Below are 23,520 nucleotides of genomic sequence, written 5' to 3' on the forward strand. Positions count from 1 at the left end.
GGACAAGCAAACATCAATTAGACCATACAGTGACTCCATAGCATTAATAACTTGAAGTTTAGTTATGTCTGTTTCTGTGGCTTGCTTTGTTAGGGTTCTTTTACTTTTTTTTTTACATTTTCTTATGGGCACCAAAAGAGTTTTTAAGAGCTGTAAGATATTTACAAAACAAGGCTAAGTTTAGAAAACAAAGCTACAATTAAAAATACTTTGCTCATCCATAAGAAAACGATGTACCTAGATTTCAGGGTGACCCATGATATTAAGAAATTCTGTCTTCCAAAGAAATGGGCTGGGATTCAGATGAAAAAATGCAGAACTGTGATTCCTCCGTTACTGGTATAAGGAACATTAATTTCTGATTGCATCAACTAGAAAAGAAAGCTAATATCTTCTACTTAAGGATCAGCAAAAGGAAGGAAAATTGCAATTTGGATAATTCCCTCTGACATAGACTGGCCTTTTCCCACAGTTGTTAAAGAGCCAGGTGTCACCATATGTGCTTTTATGCCTGTTATCATCTAGTCCATTTATCTTTTTAACAACATTAAAATACTGAGAAAGACTAGAGATCATTATACTTTTATTGTGAAATACATGACAATAAACCCACCCAGTCTGTATCTGACAAAAGATTAATTTACAAAAGCAAGTATCAGATCAAATACCCTATTGCCAGAAAATCCAATAAATTCTAGAAGTCGGAGGATCCTTCCTGGTAAAAGTGACAGCATCTGAAATACATTGAAAAAAAATAAAAGATATAAATAAAACCATACACATTTCAATAAAAATGTAAAATTGTTATAAACTTGAACCAAGAAGGCCAGCTACTATGCTTCATGCTATTACTCATTAGAAAAAAACTTGAAAGTAGACACACATGCTCAGAATTCTGATGAACATCCAACACAAGAAAAGCAAGAAAGAGTCCAGCTGTGTTTGTTCAGATAATGATAGATTTTTCTGTCTTCAGCTGATCACAATTGTTTGAAAATTGTGGGTCATTTAGAATGAAAGTATTACCTATTTTGGTAGTACTTACAACCTATGATTGTCATCTTCCTTTACTTGCAATAAAATGACAGAATGGTATCACAAAAGCTCTACTTGTTCCTACTGTGGGATCGCCAAATTGGCGGAGCAGTAGGTATCACTGTTTTAGAAATACTAGCCAGTGTTATCATTCTTAACCCTCTGTTATATGCATATATGTATATATGCAAAAAATGCATATTTCAATGTAGAGAATTCCCCTGCATTCTCTACATCCTACACAACAGAAAACTTAGGAAGGATATAACAACCTTTTCAACAAGCATTACAGGAAGGTCTCCATGAAGGTACTACTTTCAAAGCTCCATTCACGTTAAGATAATCTAGCCAGCAGAGACTTTTTCTGTTAGGCTTCCTACTGAGGAGACTACATGAAGAATAGGAAAGGTCAGAACACTTATGAACAGACATCTACTAGTTGCTTGAGTTTTAAAGATTGGTGCAGGTAGAGCTGAGTTCTTCTGTGACCATACTCAAAATTAGCTAGCTCCAGTTTTAAATCATAGAGATGAACATACCAGCAGAAATCAACTCTCACCATTGCCATGACGGATGTAAAAAGGTAAACATAATAAACTGTGAAGAAAACACAGTCTTCTTTTGCATAAATTCAATGTACTACTGTTCATTCTTCTAACAGTAATTATGCATGCAAATCTACACTACCACTGAAGCAAAAGAATGGTATAGATCAGGGAGTTAGAATTAAACAGTTACTCCAGGCATCCTCTAAGCAACTGCATAAGTATTTTAAAAATTACCGCTATACACAGGTAAATGTATGTAGCTGCTTTCCACTTCAGAAATACATATGTTAGTTACTCCAAGAGAATGAAACACAATTCAGAATAAACTAGTAGAAACATCCTAGAAAGCATTCATGCCAAAAGCCACTGCTGTTTTCCTATGGCAGAAAACCTCCAAAGCCTGCATCTCCATTTCACAAATGTGCAAATGTTAAAGCAGAGGTAAAGTACTACATATGCAAAGAAAGACAATCCTACAGCATTATCCCAATGACCTTTCTGTAGTGTGAAGAAGTCATACCAAGTTGAATGCTCCAATTCCAAGTTTTACTCCTCCTTCAAACTGGTAATAAGTTTCATTTTTGCTTTTGTTCCCCTGAGTCATCTGTAGCACCTGATGACATTCTCTTTAGATGCAAGAAAAAAAGGAGGGAAGTGGAAACATGGTTTAGAAATTATATAAATTATAATCACTATGATTGCTATAAAAATATTTCTTTTTATTTTGGAGCCATTCATGACATTCCAACTGCTTATACCAATGTTGAAAGTAAGTGTTTCCTAATGGCTTACTTGTATATTTGGTAACTTGTCCTAATTTTGAGGCCACCTTTGATAAAGTTGATCATATTTTCATCCTGGAAGAAAAAAAATTTATTGTAGAAAATAGTGTATTCAGCTATCACATATACATAATAATCTTCAACTATATTTACATTTATTTGTAACTTAATAGTCATTAGAAACGTTAAAAAAACTTTTTAGATACTAGACTCATTTCCAAGATGGAAATTAACACTTGCTTTAAGTTGTCAGGGAAACATTTCTCTAGTGCATGTTACAAATTTTAAAATTTAAGAGGGAGGTGAAGAAGAGAGTTAAGGAGTTACTTTTAATAGAATTTCCAATGCATATAAATGAACTAAGAAACCTCTCCACCAGATGGTGCTGTATGAACTTTTTATAAAATTTCGAAATGGCAATTCTCACACACCCAACACCACACAGAACCTGGAAGAAGACAAACCAAAGAATCCCCTGAAGAGATGAAATCCCATTGCTCACCAACATAAACCACATGCAATACTATGTACCACTATGTACCACATGTACTACTATGTACTAATCTCTAGAAAAACCAAAACAAAGCCATAATGTAATAGCCATCAAAACTAAAATCCTGAAAAGCAAGACAGCTAACAATTCTACAAGATGGAATTTTTTCTCTTAGAATTCACAGAGAAGGGGAAGATGCGCAGGCATTTCAGAAACGCACATTTAAATACTCTGGGACAGCATATATGATGTGAAAAATGAAAAGCACGAAAAAAGATAAAAGCTTTGGAGAACAATCAACCAAAGGAAATTCTGGCTTCCATTTCAAAAGACCTCTTCCATTTTGTCTGCAAGTCGGAACATTCAAATGCAAGTGTTTTAGAACAAGCATTCTAGTTCCCTCATTCTGAGTGGTTACAGTTTTGCCATCATCACCATTCTCAGATGAATCAAGGTAGCCAAGGATGAAAAATATGGGGCAGGACAGCAATCAGCAGAGTGGGGTATTATAGCTAGCAGCAGCAGAGAGTTTCTGCTTCAGAGAAAAAATAGGTATCTAAGGGTTTTTTATTTATTTTATACATTCCTAAACTTACCTACATCAACAACTGTTTGAAAATTCTTTTCATGCTTAAAGAAAACTCCACCCACCCAACAAAAATAAAAAGAGTTGGTTCCACTTGGTTAGTCAGGGAGAAAGCCAGGAAGCCAGAGAAAGCCAGTTACCAACATTCTCTTAACAGTATTTCCTGACACTTCCGAGCAAAGTACTGTATTAAGTGGTTTATAAATGTCTGCCAAATGAACTTATCTGATCTTAGTATCTATGTACCTCACTTCTTTCTCATAATTTATATCAGAAGATATTATCTAAAATACATTCAGTAAACATTTGTAAAACACTCACATATGTTAAAAGTCTGACTAACAACTCCTGTTTTCAGGAATTAAATTTCATTTGAAATTTGAAAACACTACAGCATGAAGTCTCTGAACCACAAACTAAACCAGTAGCACCAGACATTATTAAATACCAGATCTTTCTGTGGACTGAATAGTTAATTCAGCAATGCTAAGGCATTTTGTAATCATTTTATAATCATTCATTACTATATTATTCCTGAGACCATGTCAAAGGGCATAGAGAGCAAGATTGAATTGGAAATGACAAGCTGAAGTTTTGTGACCTGGGAAACATTCTATCCTTTCATGCAAGAAAAGACTTGCACTTTCAAACAAGACATTTCCTCATACTGGAACGTATTTTTATGCAAATACAATGCGATGCAAGGCATTTAAACATAACACCTGTAGAAAACTACAAGAAGCCTTGATGATACCTTCATACCTGGATATTAATTTTATCTTTGGTTATTCACATAAACAAATAGAGGACTTTGCTGAGTAGCACAGCATTTACCGTAATTTCAATCACTGCCATGAAGTAGCATTCACTAGCAAAAGTTTTTTAAACACTGTATCTATTGCAATGATGTTTTACAAGTATTTGTCTCTCTCCATTACACTGCTGCACAGAGACCCAAAATAAAAACTTTACCTGTACGAAAGTGAGAGCTGCTTTCTGTAATAAGCATTCAGCATAGCAGATTTCAGCATGCATTTCCTCTATATAAGAAAGAAAAGTTATTTAGTATCATAAAGTCATTGTCAATATTCTCTTCTTGGGGTCAATGGAATAAATAAAATGCTGCCAAGACAAGAAAAAAAAAAGCAAGATTCTGCTGTTGCCATTTCGATAACTGCTGAACAGTAGCTATAACACACAAAACCCAACATAAGTCTTCTATTTCCCTTCTCCTCAGACAAAAACTTTGATCCTGCCAGAGTTACTTTGGTCTACGGCAAAAGCTAGCTGTCATTCTGGTGGATGGCCTCCTGTACTTTTTCATTGATCCTAAGCTGAACAGCCAACAGCAACTAAGCCTTCCAACCCTCCTTCCATGTCTTAGAAGAAACTTCAGTAGATAAATGGTAACCCTCACTAAGGTTCAGAATTTTCCTGCATCCAGTAAGACATTATGAACCGGTTTTCACCAAGTCATGCTCAACAAACCAAAAGCTCCAGGCAGACTTTCTGTCTTCATGCAGCACTAAAGAACATTTGATTTAATGCACATGACACAAGTTACTCTGCCCCATGCTGCAAGACCAGCCACATGCACAAGGCTGCTGTATGTACAGTGCATACGTGGTGAGTTTGATGTGTCCAAGTATTTTAAAGAGGATTCTTGTGCCAGGTTAGAAAAAAATGCATACTTGATTCTGCCTGAATCAGAAATAGGAGATCAGCATTTTCAGAGCCATGAACAATGTACTGATACCATTTCGCAAAACACCTTAAGGCAAAACAGACAAGCATAAAACTTGTTAATATATTCAGATTCCAATGCAACTAATGATAAGGACGTATTCCACTGCATCAATGATTCTTAAACTTTTGGGAGTTGTCTTAAGACAAAAAAAAAGATCTCTCTTCAGTCCTATAATGTGTTGTGAAAGTCATTCCTTTCTTAATTCATGCATGCTCAGAGACAAAAAAAAAATAATTAGGCTGATTTCCCCAATCTGGGAAGCTTTACATTCAATTTATTTTAAAAAGACCACATGGGTAGTTTGCATGTTTGTTACCGTAAGACACTAATCAAATTACAGAGTTATGCATCTTCATCACATTGGTAAGGTAGTTTTGAGTTTTTTTCACTTTTTAACTGTATTATAAACTACTTACCTTCACTCAACTGATCCACTGCCTGTTTAGAAACTAGATTGGACAACGACTCCACCACTGAGCTTCTTTTCCTGAATCTAAATCAGTTGGGCATGGAAGAAAAGAAAACCACACATTACAACACAAACTTGAACTTAATTACTGGAATTGTTAACCATTTCCAAATAAAATTTATAGAGATTCTTATCAAAGTGATAATTTGACAACAGTTTCATTCTTTGAGTAGTCTAAACACTTGTATGCTTCTAGGCTGATAAGGCTGCCCAATCTTAAATGTATGTTTGCAACATCAACTCCTCTATTTTAAGTGTATGATAGCTTCAACCCCTCTTCTACCTACCAGCTGAAGAAGTAACTCTGATGCTGGGCAAGACACTTGAACAGGATTTCCAAGTTTTATCAATTGTTTCTATTCTGTTTCTTAAACGTGCACTCAGAATTAAAATGAAAAAATCAAAAGGCACTCTTGTTTTCAACATAATTTCAACAAAATTAGGGAAAGAAAAGTGGAATTTGAAGTAAATTTGGCTATTTCAGTTAGGGATAACAAAAAGTCTTTTTATAAATACATTAATAACAAAAGGAGGGACAAGGAAAACCTCCATTCTCTGTTGGACTTGGAGGGAAATATAGTTAAGGAAGATGAGGAGAAGGCTGACACCTTCTTTGCCTCAGTTTTTACCAGTAGGACAGGTGGCCCTCAAGACAACTGGCCTCTGGAGCTGGTAGACAGGGAGAGGGAGATGAATAGCCCTCCTGTATTCCAGGAGGAAATAGTTACTGACTTACTGAGCCAGCTGGATCCTAACAAGTCTATGGGTCCCAGGGTGATGAGGGAGCTGGCAGAAGAGCTTGCCAAACTGCTCTCCATCATCTTCCAACAGTCCTGGCTCTCTGGGGAGGTCCCAGATGATTGGAGGTTGGCAAAATGTCACCCCAATCCACAAAAAGGGCTGCAAGCAGGACCCTGGCAACTACAGGCCTGTCAGCCTGACCTTGGTGCCTCGCAGGGTTATGGAGCAGATCATCCTGAGTGCAATCACACAGCACCTTCAGGGTGGACAAGGGATTAGACCCAGCCAGCATGGGTTTAGGAGGGGCGGGTCCTGTCTGACCAACCTGATCTCTTTTTACGATCAGGTGACCCACCTGGTGGATGAGGGGAAGGCTGTGGGTGTGGTCTATCTGGACTTCAGCAAGGCCTTTGACACTGTCTCCCATAATATACTCCTGGAAAAACTGGTAGCCCATGGCCTGGACAAGTGTACCCTCTCCTGGATTAGGAGCTGGCTGGAGGGCCGGGTCCAGAGAGTGCTGGTGAACGGAGCTGCATCCAGCTGGTGGCCAGTCACCAGTGGTGTTCCCCAGGGGTTTGTGTTGGGTCCAGTCCTGTTTAACATCTTTATTCACGATTTAGATGAGGGGATTGAGTCCATCATCAGCAAATGAGCCAACAGTGTGCCCAGGTGGCCAAGAAGGCCAATGGGATCCTGTCCTGTATCAAAACTAGCGTGGCCAGCAGGACCAGGGAAGTGATCCTTCCCCTGTACTCTGCGTTGGTGAGGCCACACCTTGAGTATTGTGTTCAGTTCTGGGCCCCTCAGTTCAGAAAGGATATTGAGGTGCTGGAGTGAGTCCAGAGATGAGCAACAAGGCTGGTGAAGGGACTGGAACACAAGCCCTATGGGGAGAGGCTGAGGGAGTTGGGGGTGTTTAGCCTGGAGAAGAGGAGGCTCAGAGGTGACCTCATCACTGTCTATAACTACCTGAAGGGAAGTTCTAGCCAGGTGGGGGCTGGTCTCTTCTCCCAGGCACTCAGCAATAGGACACGGGGGCATAGGCTTAAGCTCTGTCTAGGGAAATTTAAGTTGGATATCAGAAAAAAATTCTTTCCAGAGAGAGTAGTCAGGCATTGGAATGGGCTGCCCAGAGAGGTGGTGGATTCACCATTCCTAGAGATTTTTAAACGCAGATTGGACGTGGCACTGAGTGCCATGATCTAGTAAATGGACTAGAGTTGGACCAAGGGTTGGAGTGGATGATCTCGGAGGTCTTTTCCAACCCAATCAATTCTATGATTCTATAAATGCTTCAGGATATTATGGTGGTTTATGTCAGATAAAATACCAATACAGTCACATATTTTACTTCTGACAGATCTCAACTCAACCGTACATGTCATAATGCCAAAAAATAATTTTTAACTATTTACAAACACCTCAGCTTTATGAAGAAGCCAAAGAAACAATTGTACATTCAAAAAATGGAATGCACTTTGTAAGCCAGGGAGTCACTGATTATAAACACCAACCATTAGCTTATCATTTGTTTACATGACTCTGCATATTGACAAGTGCAAGATCCTGACAAAAAGATTATGACACTACAGGTTAACACAATACATAAAAGAATAGCCAATTAATGTAGTTCTAGCGACTCTTCACATCTGAATGGTTGATTGCCTTTGACTTGCATTTTCATGAGTTTTGTGACAGACCAGACCAGAGCACTTACGCACTAGAGTTTGCATCCTGCAAAGATGAAGTTTATACTGAAGCTGTCTGAACTACAGGGGCACCTAACCTTCAGACATACTAAACAACACAATTCAAGTGAAACTGCAAATTGATAGCATACCTGAAAAAAATGCTGCAACTGATGACCCTTTATTTTCTTCAGCTAATATCTGAAATTTTTTTTCCCATTTCCTTTTCTTTGGTTTGTCATTGCTAAGAGTATGATGTTAAAATGCCTAAACTGGATTTGGCAGTCATTTCCTTGGACGCTATTTCTGATAAATTATGACCTAATCAGTATGATGAAGAACAAGTACAGTAGAATTCATTTTTATTCTTGTCAAAGCCTTGTTTAACACTTTAGTTTTTACAACCCACTTTCCAAGGTTGTTGGTTTTTTTTTCAATTAAAAAATAAAGGTCACTAATAACTTTCATTTTCTGTTCTGCTTCATGGTTGTTCAAAGAAAGACCAAAAGGAAAATGTTCAGATCATTTCTGATGGGAATAATAATCCTTTAAGATAAACTGAACATATTTGTAACAACAATAAAAAAATTTATTTGGTTTTAGAAGAAACCTTAGTACAAGCTTAATCGTATTAGATTACTGCTTCTACCTTTGAAAACAACTTTTTTTAAAATACTCTTTTCATGCTGGAATTTCAATGTAGAGCTTTTAAATTGCTGGGAAACAAAAAGTCACGGTTGGCAATAGCTCTGAGAGTTCGTTCATGTAATGTCTGTTTATGTGTAGGTCTACATAGTCAACCAATTTAATTTGAGCAGCTATAAATACCCAGCCACAACAAGTCTGTTGTTTCCACGATATCTATGGAAAAACAACCTCACCAGTAATAATTGTGTAGTGGGACTTACTCCACCTTTACAAATTTATCCCACCATTGTACTGACAAGAATCTGCTTTAAAAGCACATAGAGCTAGGATATCTTACAAAGAACACTTAGTGGATTCAGTCTCACATAAATGTTCAATACTTGGGATTACCTTTGGCAGGTTTGCAAAGCTTCTTTCATTGTAGAAATTCCCATTTGTATATCCTGGTGTTCAAAGGTCATAGCAGCTTGCATAACTAAAATAGTGCTGTATCCAAGTGCATGGTACATGCTATCTTTGGACCTAGGGAAAACATAAATCTTGTGCCTTTATGCAACACATTACATTACAATACAAAATTAAATGCAGAGACACTTCCATTAATTCGTGAAAAGACAGAAGAACAAAGCAGGAAAGTGTTGGACATGAGAACATGAACTAGCACATACTGTCTTTCATTGGGTGCTACAAGACTACTGCCAGACTGTAGCAGCAAGTTCCAGAAAATATCTCACATGGGGTACACGAGCATTTGCAGTTAATTAAATACAACTTATAGGTGGCTGGTATATCTTCTTAATTTAGTCAATTAAGCCTTGACATAAATACTCACTCACATACTTTCACTTATCATAAGGACCACCTTCTAACATTACTGTTTGATCCAAAGACAAAAATCTGCATTTGTGTCATAGAAATGTCAGTACACACATGCTCAGTTTGACATAAAAGACTACACTGAACTAGTCTGGCTTTCACAACATAATGATATCATTACAAAAAAAGAATTATTGCAAAGTGCCTACAGAGGTCACATTCTAAAACTTACTGACTGCAACAAAAAGCACTATTGATAACGCTATGTCAGGTAAACTCAGGTCTCGTCCAACCAAGTATCAAGAAGCCCAAGTAAATGAAGACTGCATACTCCTTTGGCAGCCTGTCTGGTACTGCACTATCAAGTGTCCAGTTTGAACCTCTTAAGACTCAACTTGTGGTGACTGACTCTCGTTTTACCATCTACCAATATGAAGAAAGGTGTCTCTGTCTTTGCAACTTCCCCTTTATAGATTCAGACTGCTACTAGGTTAATGCCCCATTCTCCTTTCTGTTCAACTAGAACAAATATATCTGAATGAGTCATATGTTCTAGTCTTCTAGACATTCTGCTAGCTGTCTATTCGATGATCTCCAGTTTCCTTAACATTTTTTCAGTGAAACAATTAGTGTTTGGGGTTTTTTTAAGGGAAGCTTTTGTTTGTTTACTAGGATGGGTCAGCCTTTTCAATACACTTTATAAAAAGCTCAAAGTTTGCTAGCAAACATCAGCTAAAACCAAAAAATTTGCTGTACAAAAAAACACTCTATTACAAAACAAGTGGTTTTCTTATTTTACTATACAAAATGAAATATATATGAAATACACAAAAAACATTTGGGCAATACATCTGTGTATTTACTAATACACTCACACTCAATCCTTGCATGTAGAACTTACTATTTTGCTGTACTATCCAAAAATAATTTTAGCATACACACAAGTGCAGGTGGGCCTTCTCTAGGCATTGCTCTATTAAAAATAACACTACACAATGCTCAGAGAAAAGTTTGAGAGTAAGTATAGCTAATTTTAAAAATGCTATTCCTGCCTACCTCCTCCACACTTGAGTCCTCCACTCCACTAAAAGTAAACACTTGAAGCTGTGTCATTTTTCTGAACTGTCTTTTAATGGTGTTCTTGAACTTGCCCATATAACATTAACCTATGACTCTTAAACCATTCTTACTAGCACTAAACTGCCAAGTAAGAACTTTACCTTTCTCTACTAACACAAGCTACAGACTCCTCTTGCCAAAACACCCCTCAGTATCATACGCATCTTTGAGACAGAAGAACGGTGAAAGGGATTCAGACCCCAGTCCTAAAGATCAACCACTCAGACTGCCTCCCCACAAAGTCACAGATAAGCTAGAATACCTATGAAGCTCTTGGTATTCTTTAACTCCCTACATCTGCACTCCCATGCTTTTCTTCTCAGTGGAGCAAAGGCAACCGGGAAACAAGTAGAATTGTCAGAAAATCAAAAGATGGGCTTTAAAGTTAAACATCAGTGTGCCACAAACACAACATAAGAAACAACAAAAAGAGTATTCTGAAGTTTTGTTACAGCTTTTCTGCCTTGTCAAGAGCAGTTCGACTGTACAAATTCATAATCAAAGTTACGAGGGATAAGGCCTTGCTCCACTGCTCTTTCCCTCTGCATGAGAAAAGAAAGTTTGAATGATAAACTCCAACAGAACAATTTAGTGCGTCATGAACAGGTTTTGAGATGGTTTTACTGAGGCACAAGTGCAATACTAAAGCCCCAAAATATGGAGAAATGCTTTTGGACAAAAGGGAAGAAATGAAAACTACTACCTTCAGAGGCCTTAAATTAATCTTCAGGTACTAGATAGAATGCTTTACATTATATGTTTACAGTAACTTAAGCAAATAACAGGACCTCACCATGGGCGAAGTAGTTCCAGTGCTTCAGAGAACTTATTGTTTAGAAATAAGTTCAGTGCCATTGAACATTCTTCCAGAGCACACTTGAGATCCATCTTTGATGCCCTAAAAAAGATTCTTAGTTTACTCAAACTGTAAATATAAACACAAAATGAAAACTTAGCTTTTCCTTATATAACACTGAAGGTCTTTCATTATTCATTTTTAGAATCTAGTTTTTAAAAAACAGGTTACATGCTTAACACTTTATTATCCATGCTACACAAGTGTGCCCTCTTTGTTTATTTAAGTGATGTTTTATGGCTTGGCTCTCCTTTCCTTACCAGACCAATTCTCAAAACTTATCACTGTGTCCAAGCTCTCATTCTCCCCATGAATACAAACGCTGTTTCAGATTTTGTATTTATATCTGAATCTCAAAGAGAGGTGACAAAATTGCCATTCAAAAAAGTATTAAACAGATGCTTACTCTTCAAACAGCTATGCTAAAAATAGTCCTGTCAGAAGCCTGCAGGTATGCCAAAAGCCTTCGCTCTTCCCAATTCACTAGAAGTACAATCACTTGCACTTGCTTAAGTGGAAGTCATCTAACAAAACCACTTCTTTGGTCAGTTTTGCCTGAAAGACTCAGGAGTACTCACAAATTGTTCAATGGGTAGAACAAGTGACAAGCTAGACAGTCATGGTAGTGACTAACAGCTAGAAGCTACAGAGCCGTCAACATGCACAGCTGGATCTGGAAAAGATAATCACTCCACTGCTGTAAAACAGATATAAACTGGATAATGGGCTTTATCCAAGCAAGGTTAAGCAGTGGTAAGCAACAGATCTTGTCAATGAGATAAATATTTAAGAACTGACTAAAGAGAAGAACTCTGAAGGAGGAATTTGAGAAATAACCAAGGAGTGCAGCTAATCTAAATCTAACAGTAACACACACACATACAAAACAAAGAAAGAAAACAGTGGACATGACAATATGACTGGAAGGGGGATGGCGGGGAGAGGTGGTTTTCCCTCTAAAGAACAGTATTAAGAAATAAAAAACAGACTCACTTATAATCACCAAAAGTTTTACAAAACAATCAGTTTTATTAGCTAATTCTATGAATACCATCTGCTATTTTCATGTAAGAAATTTTAGCTAGATTTAAAGTCTGATTGTTTTTTTCTAGTACACAAGCAAGGACCTGAGTTAGTCCCTCTATAACATATCACCATTACCACTGTGTGTTCCCACAGTTCTGTAATCTCTTTTCAGATTTGCATTTTAGGGAACTAAAATACAAATTAACGGTCTTTCTGAAATGTCCAGATACAACTGCTTTACTCTGTCTGTGCTTAGCTAGATTACACATTCCATTTGCTCTGCCTTTCCTGCCAGGAAGAATGGGACAGTTGTTTTCAGTTTCTCAGTGTGGGGAAAAGAAGGGCAGAGAGGGAGATTGATATCTACTAGACAGCAAGAGTGAATTTTTATTCTTTCATACTTCCATACTGCAACTACTTTGTGCCTAGAAACAAGGCAGTACCCTGTTTCAAGTGTCTTCCCATACAAATGGCAGGGGCCATATTAAGGTAGGTGGAATCTTCAGAATTACAGAGGACAGCTGGACCTTCTGGTCCTCTCCCCCTCACAGCATGATTACTGACTTTGTGGTGGGACAAGAATTCTTGTTAGCTATGGGAACAGAAAAACCCAATGCAAGGCAATAATCTGCTACACAGAGTATGGAGAACTAAGAACAGTCATTTGAAGTAAGAGAGGGAAGAGAATGGCAAGTGAGACATGTATAACCATAAAACACTGTGAGGGAAGGTGAGTCATTCATTACCACAGGTCAATTAACAATTGATGACTGCTTTATACACTTAATTACAAAATATTTGTGTTTTGCCTAAAAAGAGTAAAAAAATTTCCTGCTAGTTCATGCAAAAAGTAATAGCAGATAACCAATGACAGTACTCCACCACTATGGTATTTTTCTGAATGCAAGGATGAAGGCCTAAGGGCAATGTCTTGTTTCCAACTGCTTGACTAGGTCTCATCTTAGTGAACAGAAATACACTTTTTGTATTTCTGTGCTGTAAACCTTCATGCTCCCTACCCTGCAATCAGAAACTGATGGAACTTCTCTGGAAGGAGAATCTAATGTTTATTTCATATAACACAGCCATTCATGTGCTGGCTTTTTAGCTGTGAGGACTGTTTGCCAAGAGGGTCCCAAATGCCACTGTACCACCAGCTCCACCATCACCACACTACATACCAATATTCATAAAATGATTCCATAAACAATGCTCCTTAAACAACCTGGCACTGTGTCAGAACTGTTTTCCTAGTTAAATGGGTAAGCAGCTGATCTCTTCAGCACTTAGCAGTCATCGTTTTTTAATGTCTTACAGATTAGTTCCCCTGATGCTGATGTTATGTAGGACCAAAGTCTGCATACAATGAAAACAGTATTCCTTATGTCAATATATGTCCTGTTCGTTACATTAAGCAAACTTATGAAGTTCTTCTGCCACTTCAGCTATAAAAATTGGGTAGTTAGTTTTCCCAAACTGTTATTTCTGGTAAGTGGATCATATTCTCTACTAGAGTGTCTCATTCTGTTTCACTACTCTTTATATGTATTTTCTACTGTTTTCCTACATCCTGCAGCAGAGGAACATATCCAGAAGGATTCATTCCAACTCAGAGCCATAAGTTGATACCAGAACAGTCAGAAAGGAGCACTCTGACTCAAAAGCAACTTGGCTATCTTTGCTGGCACTTCCACATAGAGGCTCAGAAAAACCACATTTTCTCTATTCCCAAAACATCAAAAACCAAATTCTACAGCAAGTTACCAGACTGACAGCTCAGAAAGTAATGCTGACTCACATACTCTTTCTGATTCACGTTATTGTTCTTCTAACTCAGTATATTACATTGCCAATCTTATTTTTTGTGTTATGTCCTACAACCAACAGAAACTATGCATTTTATCACATCATATAAGCATATTTTTTAATTTACCTTGCAGCAGATTAAATTAACATTACTTCAGTGATACTACTACTGATTTTACAGCTACTGACATGGTCTAACACCAGCCATCAACCAAGCCCCATGCAGACACACTCCCACTCCCCCACCAGCAGGATCACGGAGAGAATCAGAAGGATAAAAGCTGGAAAACTCCTCGGTTGAGATAAAGACAGTTTAATAGGGAAAGTAAAAGCCATGCGCACAAGCAAATTAAAACAAGGAATTAGTTCACTGCTTCCCATGGGCAGGCAGGTACTCAGCCATCCCCAGGAGAGCAGAGTCCCATCACGTGAAATGGTTACTTGGGAAGACAAACACCATCACTCCAAATGTCCCCCTCTTCCTCCTTCTTCCTCCCAGCTTTATATATTGAGCATGATGTCATATAGCATGAAATATTCCTTTGGTCAGTTTGGGTCACCTGCCATGGCTGTCTCGACCCAGCCTCCCATGCACCCCCAGCTTTCTTGCCAGCATGGCAGCACAAAAAGCAGAAAAGGCCTTGGCTCTGTGCAAGGCCTGCTCAGTAATATCAAAAACCATCAATCCTGTGTTCAGCACAAATTCAAGCACAGCCCCATACCAGCCACCATGAAGAAATTTGACTCTAGCCCAGCCACCAGCACAATACTGGTCACTTCTAAATGAAAAAAAAGGAACGAAAAATGTGCTATATTCGGTGTTACACAAAGACAATAATGTCACATTACAAGGAGTTACTGTCTAGGTACTTTAAAGAACACTTTTCCCACACAGTATTTTTTAAGTTGTCTTCTCACTTCTATTTCAAATATGTTTTTGGAAAAAAGAGTCAGTGTTTTGAATTCCAGCAATAGTTTTTATATCTTGAGCTTGGTGCTGAGCTACTCATGAAACTGTGGGTGATATACTGTCCATAAGCAAGCTCTTAGCAACTTTAAGTAAGTTCTAATAAACTACTTGGAGCTGCAACAGAAACACAGCGTAAGAATGCTGACTCTAAAACCCTGAGATGTACCACAATATTCACTATTAGGATGACAATCCTCAGGATGTACAGAGAGCAAAAATATTAGTAACCTAAAATGTTAATGCAATCATAGCTTAAGCCACTTTCCCTCCCACCACATATTCATTAGAAAGGGAGCATAACTACTAAACTAAATTAAATGAAAAGTCACTACATTAGTATTTAAAAGTTATTTAAACATGTAATGAGTTATACAATAAACCCTACATCTCTGCATCAAGCCTCAGTGGAAGAGCAGTCCTGAAAAGCCATTATATAGCTAAACATTAACTTGGTGTATGTTGATGTATTTGTATCTGCAGAAGATTTGCTCAGCTTTTAGCAATGATTTACCAACTCTTCTCTTTAGAGGGGCTTCAGAAGCGAGAAATGGAAGAATTACAGAAAAAATTACCTTTAATCCAACAATACTTTCCATATTTTAAATCGCATATTGAGTTTCACATCATTTTATTAACATGAGCTGGACTCATATGTTCAAGCAAGACTCTGCATGAATAGGAATTGCAGAATTTAGTTTTTAAACTTCTAAAACCTTCTGTTAGCACAGTCAAAATAATCAGCCTTATCTGATAAACAACATTTAAGTACAAGCACATTGGTCTTGTTCAGTTACTGGTCTTATTAACATAAGTTTCATTGGGCTACGGATATGGAAAGTATTTGTAGTTATTAGTGGAACCAAAGCAAAACATCAAGGAATGAAGACTACAAAAATGTGAAACTAGCAATAACAATTTACTTATATGATAGGCTTGTTAAGATGGAAATCTGGCACAAACAAACATGTGGAAATAAGGTCTTCTAAAAAATTCAGGCTATACAGAGGGGATGCTATTTTGATTATAAGCACCAAGATAACAAGCTGCATTACAATTAAGACAACATTTTCCCAGGATATAAATACTTTAGCAAACATGGGACCCTTAACATTTACAGAGGCTTGATGAGAAAAAATCTTGTAGAGGCATTTGTTTCCATAAACACAAAAACCATCCTGTGTGTGAACTACAGTATCAACACCGTTCGTGGGACACATGAAGGTGTTTGGAGGTTGCCCTGGTTTTGGCCACCCACGACTCCAGCTCATCTCTGGTGCTCTGTGCTGCTCATCAGAGGGAGAGAGAGGAGAGCTGGGGCCATAGTCCTGGATCCTTGCTACAGATCCCTTTCCTGAGCCAGCTTTCCGTCTGCGGAGGAGCGAGCACCACCACCACCAGTCCCTGTCCCTAGCCTCGCATCCCTGAGCAGAGGATAAAAGAGAAGACTCTGCATTGCCTGCTGGAGGGTTCCACCCCGTGTCCTCTTCTGTCGCCACCATCCCTCCACGTGAGTCATTCAGAGAAGTCAGTGGTTCACGGACCGCCTTTTGTCTTACCGGAGAAACTGAGTCACTTCGCTGCCAGCCGAGGCACGGCAGTGACCCCTGCTGTCCGTAAATATAATTGCACCAAAAGGGAACAGACAAAAAATTCCATTTAAAGGGTTTTGTTCCTTTTTCTTCTCCTTTGGGGTTACAGGGTAGTTGGGGCTTTTTTTTGTCCTAGTTTTGGTTTTGGGGGGTTTGTTTGTTTGTTTGGATTTGGGGTTTTTTTTCTGTAGTTAAGAACTGTTACCCTTCATTCAAATACATTTTTCTGATTAAAACTCCTAAATTTCAACACTGTGGTGATTTTTTGGAGGAAGCCCTTCTTTTTAGGTCCATATAAATATCTTAGTTGTCTTCTAAACTAAGACAGCCAGCTATTTGTAAATCTGTATCAGTGAATCCCCTGGACTGTTGTCACAATACCAAGGGATCTGTCTATCCTATCCTTCGAACGATCAAGCCATTTCACCAGTAGGGCATTTTCCTTTTCTTTAGTATTGCCAGGGGGTTTGTTCCATTATTTTGGAGGTTTTGTTTATTGTTGGCTTTGGTTTAGCTGTTTGGGATTTTTTTAACTAAATAATTTCTTCTCCCTCATTTTACAGCTGTGGCGAAGTTAATGCAGAGGAAAAAGAAGAAACAAGTAGACGATACTACACATTTGTAAACATAAAGACAAACTATCGAAAACTATTTTTCAAAAGAAACCACTTTGGATACGGAGTTGGAGCTCTCAGAAAAACAGAGGCAGTGAGAAAGGAAGAGGTAACTGAGTGAGAAAAACTGAGGCAGTTGCCCCTCTTGAAAAATCAACCATTATTAAAATTACATACTCAGAATTACATAGCTCAGAATGACTTTACAGGTTTTTATCTCTACCTTAGCATTGTCAAAAAGGTCAAGAGCACAGCTTTTCCTAAGACTACTGGAATTTCACTAAGAGAGCATTTTAATTGATCAATCGTTACATCCTAGCAGGTATAATGTTACATGTAATGTAACAACAAGGCAAGGCAGAGGGATGGCAGATAAAGCTCTGTTACTTACAGACCAGAAGTCTGGGGGTAGGGGGGAACACCTGGTGTTTTAGGAAAAGTATCTGCCCTCCTTTCCTTTTTAGAGATGAAGTTCCACTTTCAGCTCTTCTAAAGGAAACAGATTAACCTAGAGGTGTCAACAGTTTTATTTTAGAAGTTTTTACTGCTTACAGCAGCAAAAATATTTATAATACTGTCTTGCGACTAAAATGCATTAAAAGAGCCTCAAAACTAGCAAAAACTATATAGAAACAAAAAATCGTTCTTAGAAGTCTTATCTGATCCTAAACTTTAAAAGCCAAGATCATCAACTGTCAGGAGACCAATAATGTTTCTTTTCTTTACCATCTGCACATAAATCTTACTTGTGGTCTCAGACGTTGAAGGCATGTGCAGAATTCTGTTTATTGTAGCCAGAAAGCAGCCCAGCACCCAACTGTGCTGCTTCATGGGAACCTCATAATGGGATACAAGAAAGTGATCAAGAGCTTCCAAACATTTCGATGACTATGGGGAAGGGAAGCATGATGAGATAAGGAAACTTTCTTAGCAGTCTTTCTTACTGAAAAAAACATGGAATTTGCTTATCTACATATTTATTATCAATGCAACAATTGAACACCACAAGAAAATACTGATTGCTGCATCCTCACATATTATTACTATTTACAGATGCCACAAAGCAATTGAATGAGCACAAAGGAAGAAAATCTAGGCAGAGTTGATCATCTGCCTGACCTTGAGATGCCACAGCTCAACTTGCTGGTCAACACTACCACGAGGCAACTCCTCTGGACAAAAACCCCACAGGCTACATTTGTAGCTACTTTACTGTCTTATTTTTAAATAGAAAAAAACTTGAATATTCCCAAATGTTTCAGTTTTGGATTGATTATTAACCAGATTAAGTAAGCCAATAATCAATTTATTGCAAATCAGGTGTTTTTATTATCTGAGGGGAAAGGAAACATCAGCAGCTTTATCTGGCACCAAGTTCTTAAGTTCAACAGCAAAGTGCACTGCACCTGAATAGAAAGGGAGAGGCAAATTTCTGTATGGACTCAGCCATATTGTGAGACATGACAACTACCTGGGTTACCATTTACCCACCCGAATACACACACAGAGTTCAACTGATCACTAACGTGCTTACAAAATAATCCTATTCAAGCATATCAAGCTACTCCAGCATGAATTTGACACAGCATGCCAAGATATGAAAGCACAAAAACTGTCAGCAAAACAATCAGATCACAGGTATTTAGAACTGACCCATTTGATAGAGGATGCAGAAAAAGAATCAAAGAAGTTATCAGTGCCAGTTTGCAGGTAGGAGAAAAATCTGCTTTATACTATTCTGTTCGACACTAATGGAAATATACAGCAGTATAAAAGGTTATCAGATTTATTAATAGAACTCAGTGGTTCAACTATTTTTAGATGTAAGTTTTAACACAAGATCTTTGCAGGTAAATGGAGAATCTATTATGTTTAAATACTCCTTATCAGACTAACAGTTTATATCAAATAATGCAGCTGAGGTCAACACAAGCAATATTGTGTACAAAAATGATCATCTGAATATGGCAGAAAGCAATAGTACCAAAGCTTAATACACAGCATGCAGATATAGATAAATAGATGTTCACTATTAACAAAAAATATAATTTTGATCTGTTCAACATTTTGCATAGAGAGTAGGTCTAAATAAGACATGCTGCCAAGAAAATAGGTTGAGAAAAATCTCCCTCAAAGAGCTAGCATATATAAATAATAATGAAAGCTTACTGGCAGTTTTACATGAAATGAATAAAAATTTCACTTATCCTGCCATGGCAAAAAAGAATAAATCATGCGGCAAGTAGGACATCAGATCAGGCCAGATGTTTATGGGACTAACACTGCGTCACACAAATACTGGCTAAGATCCAAAGAAACAATTAGGGCAGTGTCATCCCAGCAGGACTTTTTCTAAACTTTAAACCAATTTATTGAAATTTATTACCTAGCTAACTTGCAGGCCACGCTGGAGACATTCTGAAATTACTAAAGTCTCTAAAAACACACTGCATTATACTTAACATTTAGTACTTAGAAAACACAGCACTGCGTCCCATGAAATAAATTATTAATGTTTAAGTAAAAAATTATATAACCTCAAATGGTTAAATCAGCACAGATACCAAGAGCAGAAGACAGTCTATAAATGGAGAGAATAGCTGTAAGTCTGACACTGTCTTTAAATTACCACATTTTAAAGAATAGCATCCCAAAATACACACCTTGTGGTGTTCTACAACCTACAGTGTCTGAGCTGATTAAGCACTGACATCTGCAGAGAAGCTTCTGCTTTCTAAAAGCATTGTTCACCACTGCAAAGTCCAGCAGAGAAACAATTATTTCATAATCCCATTGTGAATATATTGTTTTTCCTTTATCTTCAAGGAAATCCATCTAAAAAAAACAGTAGTTTAACATACCTGCCAAAGTAAATTTTCACTGATAAAATCCCATAAACCTTATTATGGCATCATGATTTCAAGGGCTATTAGGCAGATAAAATATACTTACAGGATTAATTCAGTTAACTTCAGATATATAAATACAGTCCTTTTGCAAAAATAAGTGCTCTTCTTTCACTCTGTCTTTTGCCACTGTGCACACACACAGGAAAAAAAAAAGAAAAGCAATAAAGAAAAAAATGATTGTTTTATTTCTCAATATCCATGAGGTTTTGTTAGTGAGTTATCAAGCAAAACCAATAAAAGTTCACATGCCAGCAGCTGGCAACATAGGCGCTCTCCATAGCCGAATTTAAAAGAAATGTCAGTGAGTGGCAGCAGCTACAGTCAATGCTGGAAGCTGATGCCTCTGCGGGAAGAGGATGCTGGGAGATTCTCCCAATCTGTGCTGCAGCCTAATTCTAATCCATCACTCCTAACTGCAAGGAGAAAACGGAGTCATGAGGAATGCAAAGTGATTTATATTTTTAAAAAAAAAGAGAGTTAGCTTAATACTTCCTGAATATTAAAGAAGCCACAATTGAAGTCAGACAGAAAAAGTCTACTAAAGCAACTGCAGTAAAATTAGATCAAATACATGAGAAGTGCTAGCAAGCAGCACAGAAGAAAAATAACTAGCTCATGTGTGATTTGCATTATTTGACAGCGCTCACATGTATTTTAAAATACTTAAACATATCAACACTTTTTTTAATTAACCCTTTGACAGTTTTTCCCAAGAAACTGAATTTTCAGCTAGAGTTCCATGACCAAAACAAATCACCAGGAGAGAGGCAGCTAAACAGTTCTCTTCATGAATACCAGCAGCAATAGGAAATAGCTGTAGTCAGAAGCAAAACAGCTACAACAGAGACAGTTTCATCGCCTTGGTATAATCTGTCCAGACAAGATATGATGAAAGCTCAGCACACAGGAGCTATGCAGCAGAAAGTTAAACTCTGTGCTCCACCATTACCTTCAAAAATTATTCTTTAAAGCTGTACCACATGGACTAAAAATATCTATTTCTATCTGTGTTTCCTGTTACGAAATGAGATTTACTCAGAAAAATGTCCCAAATAAATCCTATAAAGCACAATGCAGGAAACTTATTTACTCATTTCTGATGTGTGCTAAGTAGCAGCAGCAGTAATACTTCAGACTATTTAAACAACTTAGTTTTGAAAACACATTCTTGCTTGTAGCACACTGGGAAAGGGTTGCACAGTATTTCCTAAAACACCTGAGGAAACGAAGGGCTATGATGAGGTAAAAAAGTTTTGTAAACCTTGTAAACCTTTCAAAGAGATGAGATGGACAGCTGGAATTTATGGACAACAGCATCTTTAAAATCAGGACATTTCTATGTTCTCCATAAAACTGTGCATAGTAGTGTTGAAGACCAAGGAGTTCAGAGATATCCAAGTTCTCCACCATGTGACTTGGAAGCAGTGCTTATGTGTATTATCAGTTCATATATTAACAATATTATGGGCAGGCAAAGTCAAAGTGCCAGGATTTCTGTCATCTTGATTGTACCTGTAAGGTAGTTGAGTTTAAATCAAGATTGATTAGTCACACAAAAAGTCAACCCAATTCCTCTACAAAACATAGTGTTCTGTTTTTAACACAGCGTAAGTTGCAGACAGTCCACACTTGATGGCTCAGAAAGTATATTCCAGAAAAAGCTGAGTGAGTCAGGAGCACAGTTCCGCAAAACTGGCAAAAGCAAGTTTCCTGTCTGCAAATATCAACACATGCTCAAAAGATCTTCCCTGGATTTTCTCAAAGAAAAATGGACCAGTTCACACTCTAGACTACTTCCACTCACATTGTCTCCCCAAATGCTCTGAGACAACTTTTAATCATTAAGAGAGGGGGAAAGGGAGGGGGGAGGACATGACACAACCAAACTAACAAAGCAACATGTCATTATTAAAGACCACAGAAATTTTGTTTGCTTGATAGTTTAAAATAAAGAACAAGGCAAATCTGCTTTCAGTCCTTTTTCCCCCAAAACAGTTCTAGTTCTCAACATCTGAACAAGTCATAGGCAGCAATTTATTCTTTTTCTTCCTCAATGAATTAAAGTTCATCTTTCCATTTTCTTATTTAAAGCATTTATGACTTAATGATTGTATAATCAATCCAAAACACTGAGAGTCTACATCACTTTCAAAGTCTCAACGTTTGCTCAGAGAAGGCAATTCTTGAGCTACATGACAATAAACAGTGTTATCCAAGTCCTTATTAAAACACAGGATAAACATTACTTTCCTGAAAGACATTTAAAGAAAGAAAACACAGATGTGATCATACATTCCAGCAAAATATGAAGATTCCAGCATGATAAACAGAATTCAGAAGTCTTCAAAAGCCCCCATTTCCAAAAATATTAGGAGTTTAATGCTATGGTGTTAATTAAAGAGCAAGCCACAGGGCAGCAAAACAAATACTTAGGCTCAGTTAAGACACATTTCTTTTGGTGAACATGGGATAACAGAAAAATAGGCTGTGGTATCTTTCTCCGCACCAGCCTTTCAGCAAAGGCTCGCAAGAGAGTAGCAGGGTGTGGAAGAGATGTAGAGTTTCAGTCAGTTCTGTATTAAATGTCCCTGAGATGGTTTGCTTGGCTTTCATTTTCTTTCTACCTTCTCTCCTGTTTTGTCCTCTCCTTGCTTTCTGTGGAGCTACGGACACAGGTGAACTGCGTGTTTCAAAGTCCACAGAACATACCAATATAAAAACTAACACAATGTGGCCTGAAGTATTCTACTCAGATACAAACACAGAGAAAACTTACACCACAGGCAAGAGGTGTATTTGCAATAAATATGGAAGTGATAGGAATGATCTAATTACCACCCAATCAAAATCTCTCAAACTTAAAAAATTTATAATCCTAGAACTGTTTGGAGTAGGAAAATATCAGAGAGATAAGGATACTGTATGTCTACTGCTGTTCCAAATTTTGAGACTAACAATATTAACTGGCTGTGTCATATTTTTGTACTTGTTTAACTACAAAAATATTATCTTCTAGATACAAAAATTATCTTTACTGGATATTTTTTTCCACTGATCTTGAGGGCCAAAAATGAG

The 23,520-nt window shown here is 37.6% G+C and overlaps 1 protein-coding gene across 3 annotated transcripts in view; it reads right to left on the reverse strand.

Moving 5' to 3' along the window:
* Positions 1 to 23,520, reverse strand: part of TTC39B (tetratricopeptide repeat domain 39B) — a 77,712-nt gene that overhangs the window by 14,933 nt on the left and 39,259 nt on the right. For all 3 annotated transcript variants that reach the window (XM_071579846.1, XM_071579847.1, XM_071579848.1), the window contains 7 exons: positions 11,469 to 11,573; positions 9,131 to 9,262; positions 5,608 to 5,684; positions 4,417 to 4,484; positions 2,376 to 2,440; positions 2,104 to 2,209; positions 669 to 734 (listed from right to left, as the gene is read on the reverse strand). In XM_071579846.1, the coding sequence (XP_071435947.1) occupies positions 669 to 734; positions 2,104 to 2,209; positions 2,376 to 2,440; positions 4,417 to 4,484; positions 5,608 to 5,684; positions 9,131 to 9,262; positions 11,469 to 11,573 (619 nt within the window). The remainder of the gene's footprint in view (positions 1 to 668; positions 735 to 2,103; positions 2,210 to 2,375; positions 2,441 to 4,416; positions 4,485 to 5,607; positions 5,685 to 9,130; positions 9,263 to 11,468; positions 11,574 to 23,520) is intronic.

This window comes from Pithys albifrons, chromosome Z (genome assembly GCF_047495875.1).
Source record: "Pithys albifrons albifrons isolate INPA30051 chromosome Z, PitAlb_v1, whole genome shotgun sequence".
Taxonomy (NCBI): domain Eukaryota; kingdom Metazoa; phylum Chordata; class Aves; order Passeriformes; family Thamnophilidae; genus Pithys; species Pithys albifrons.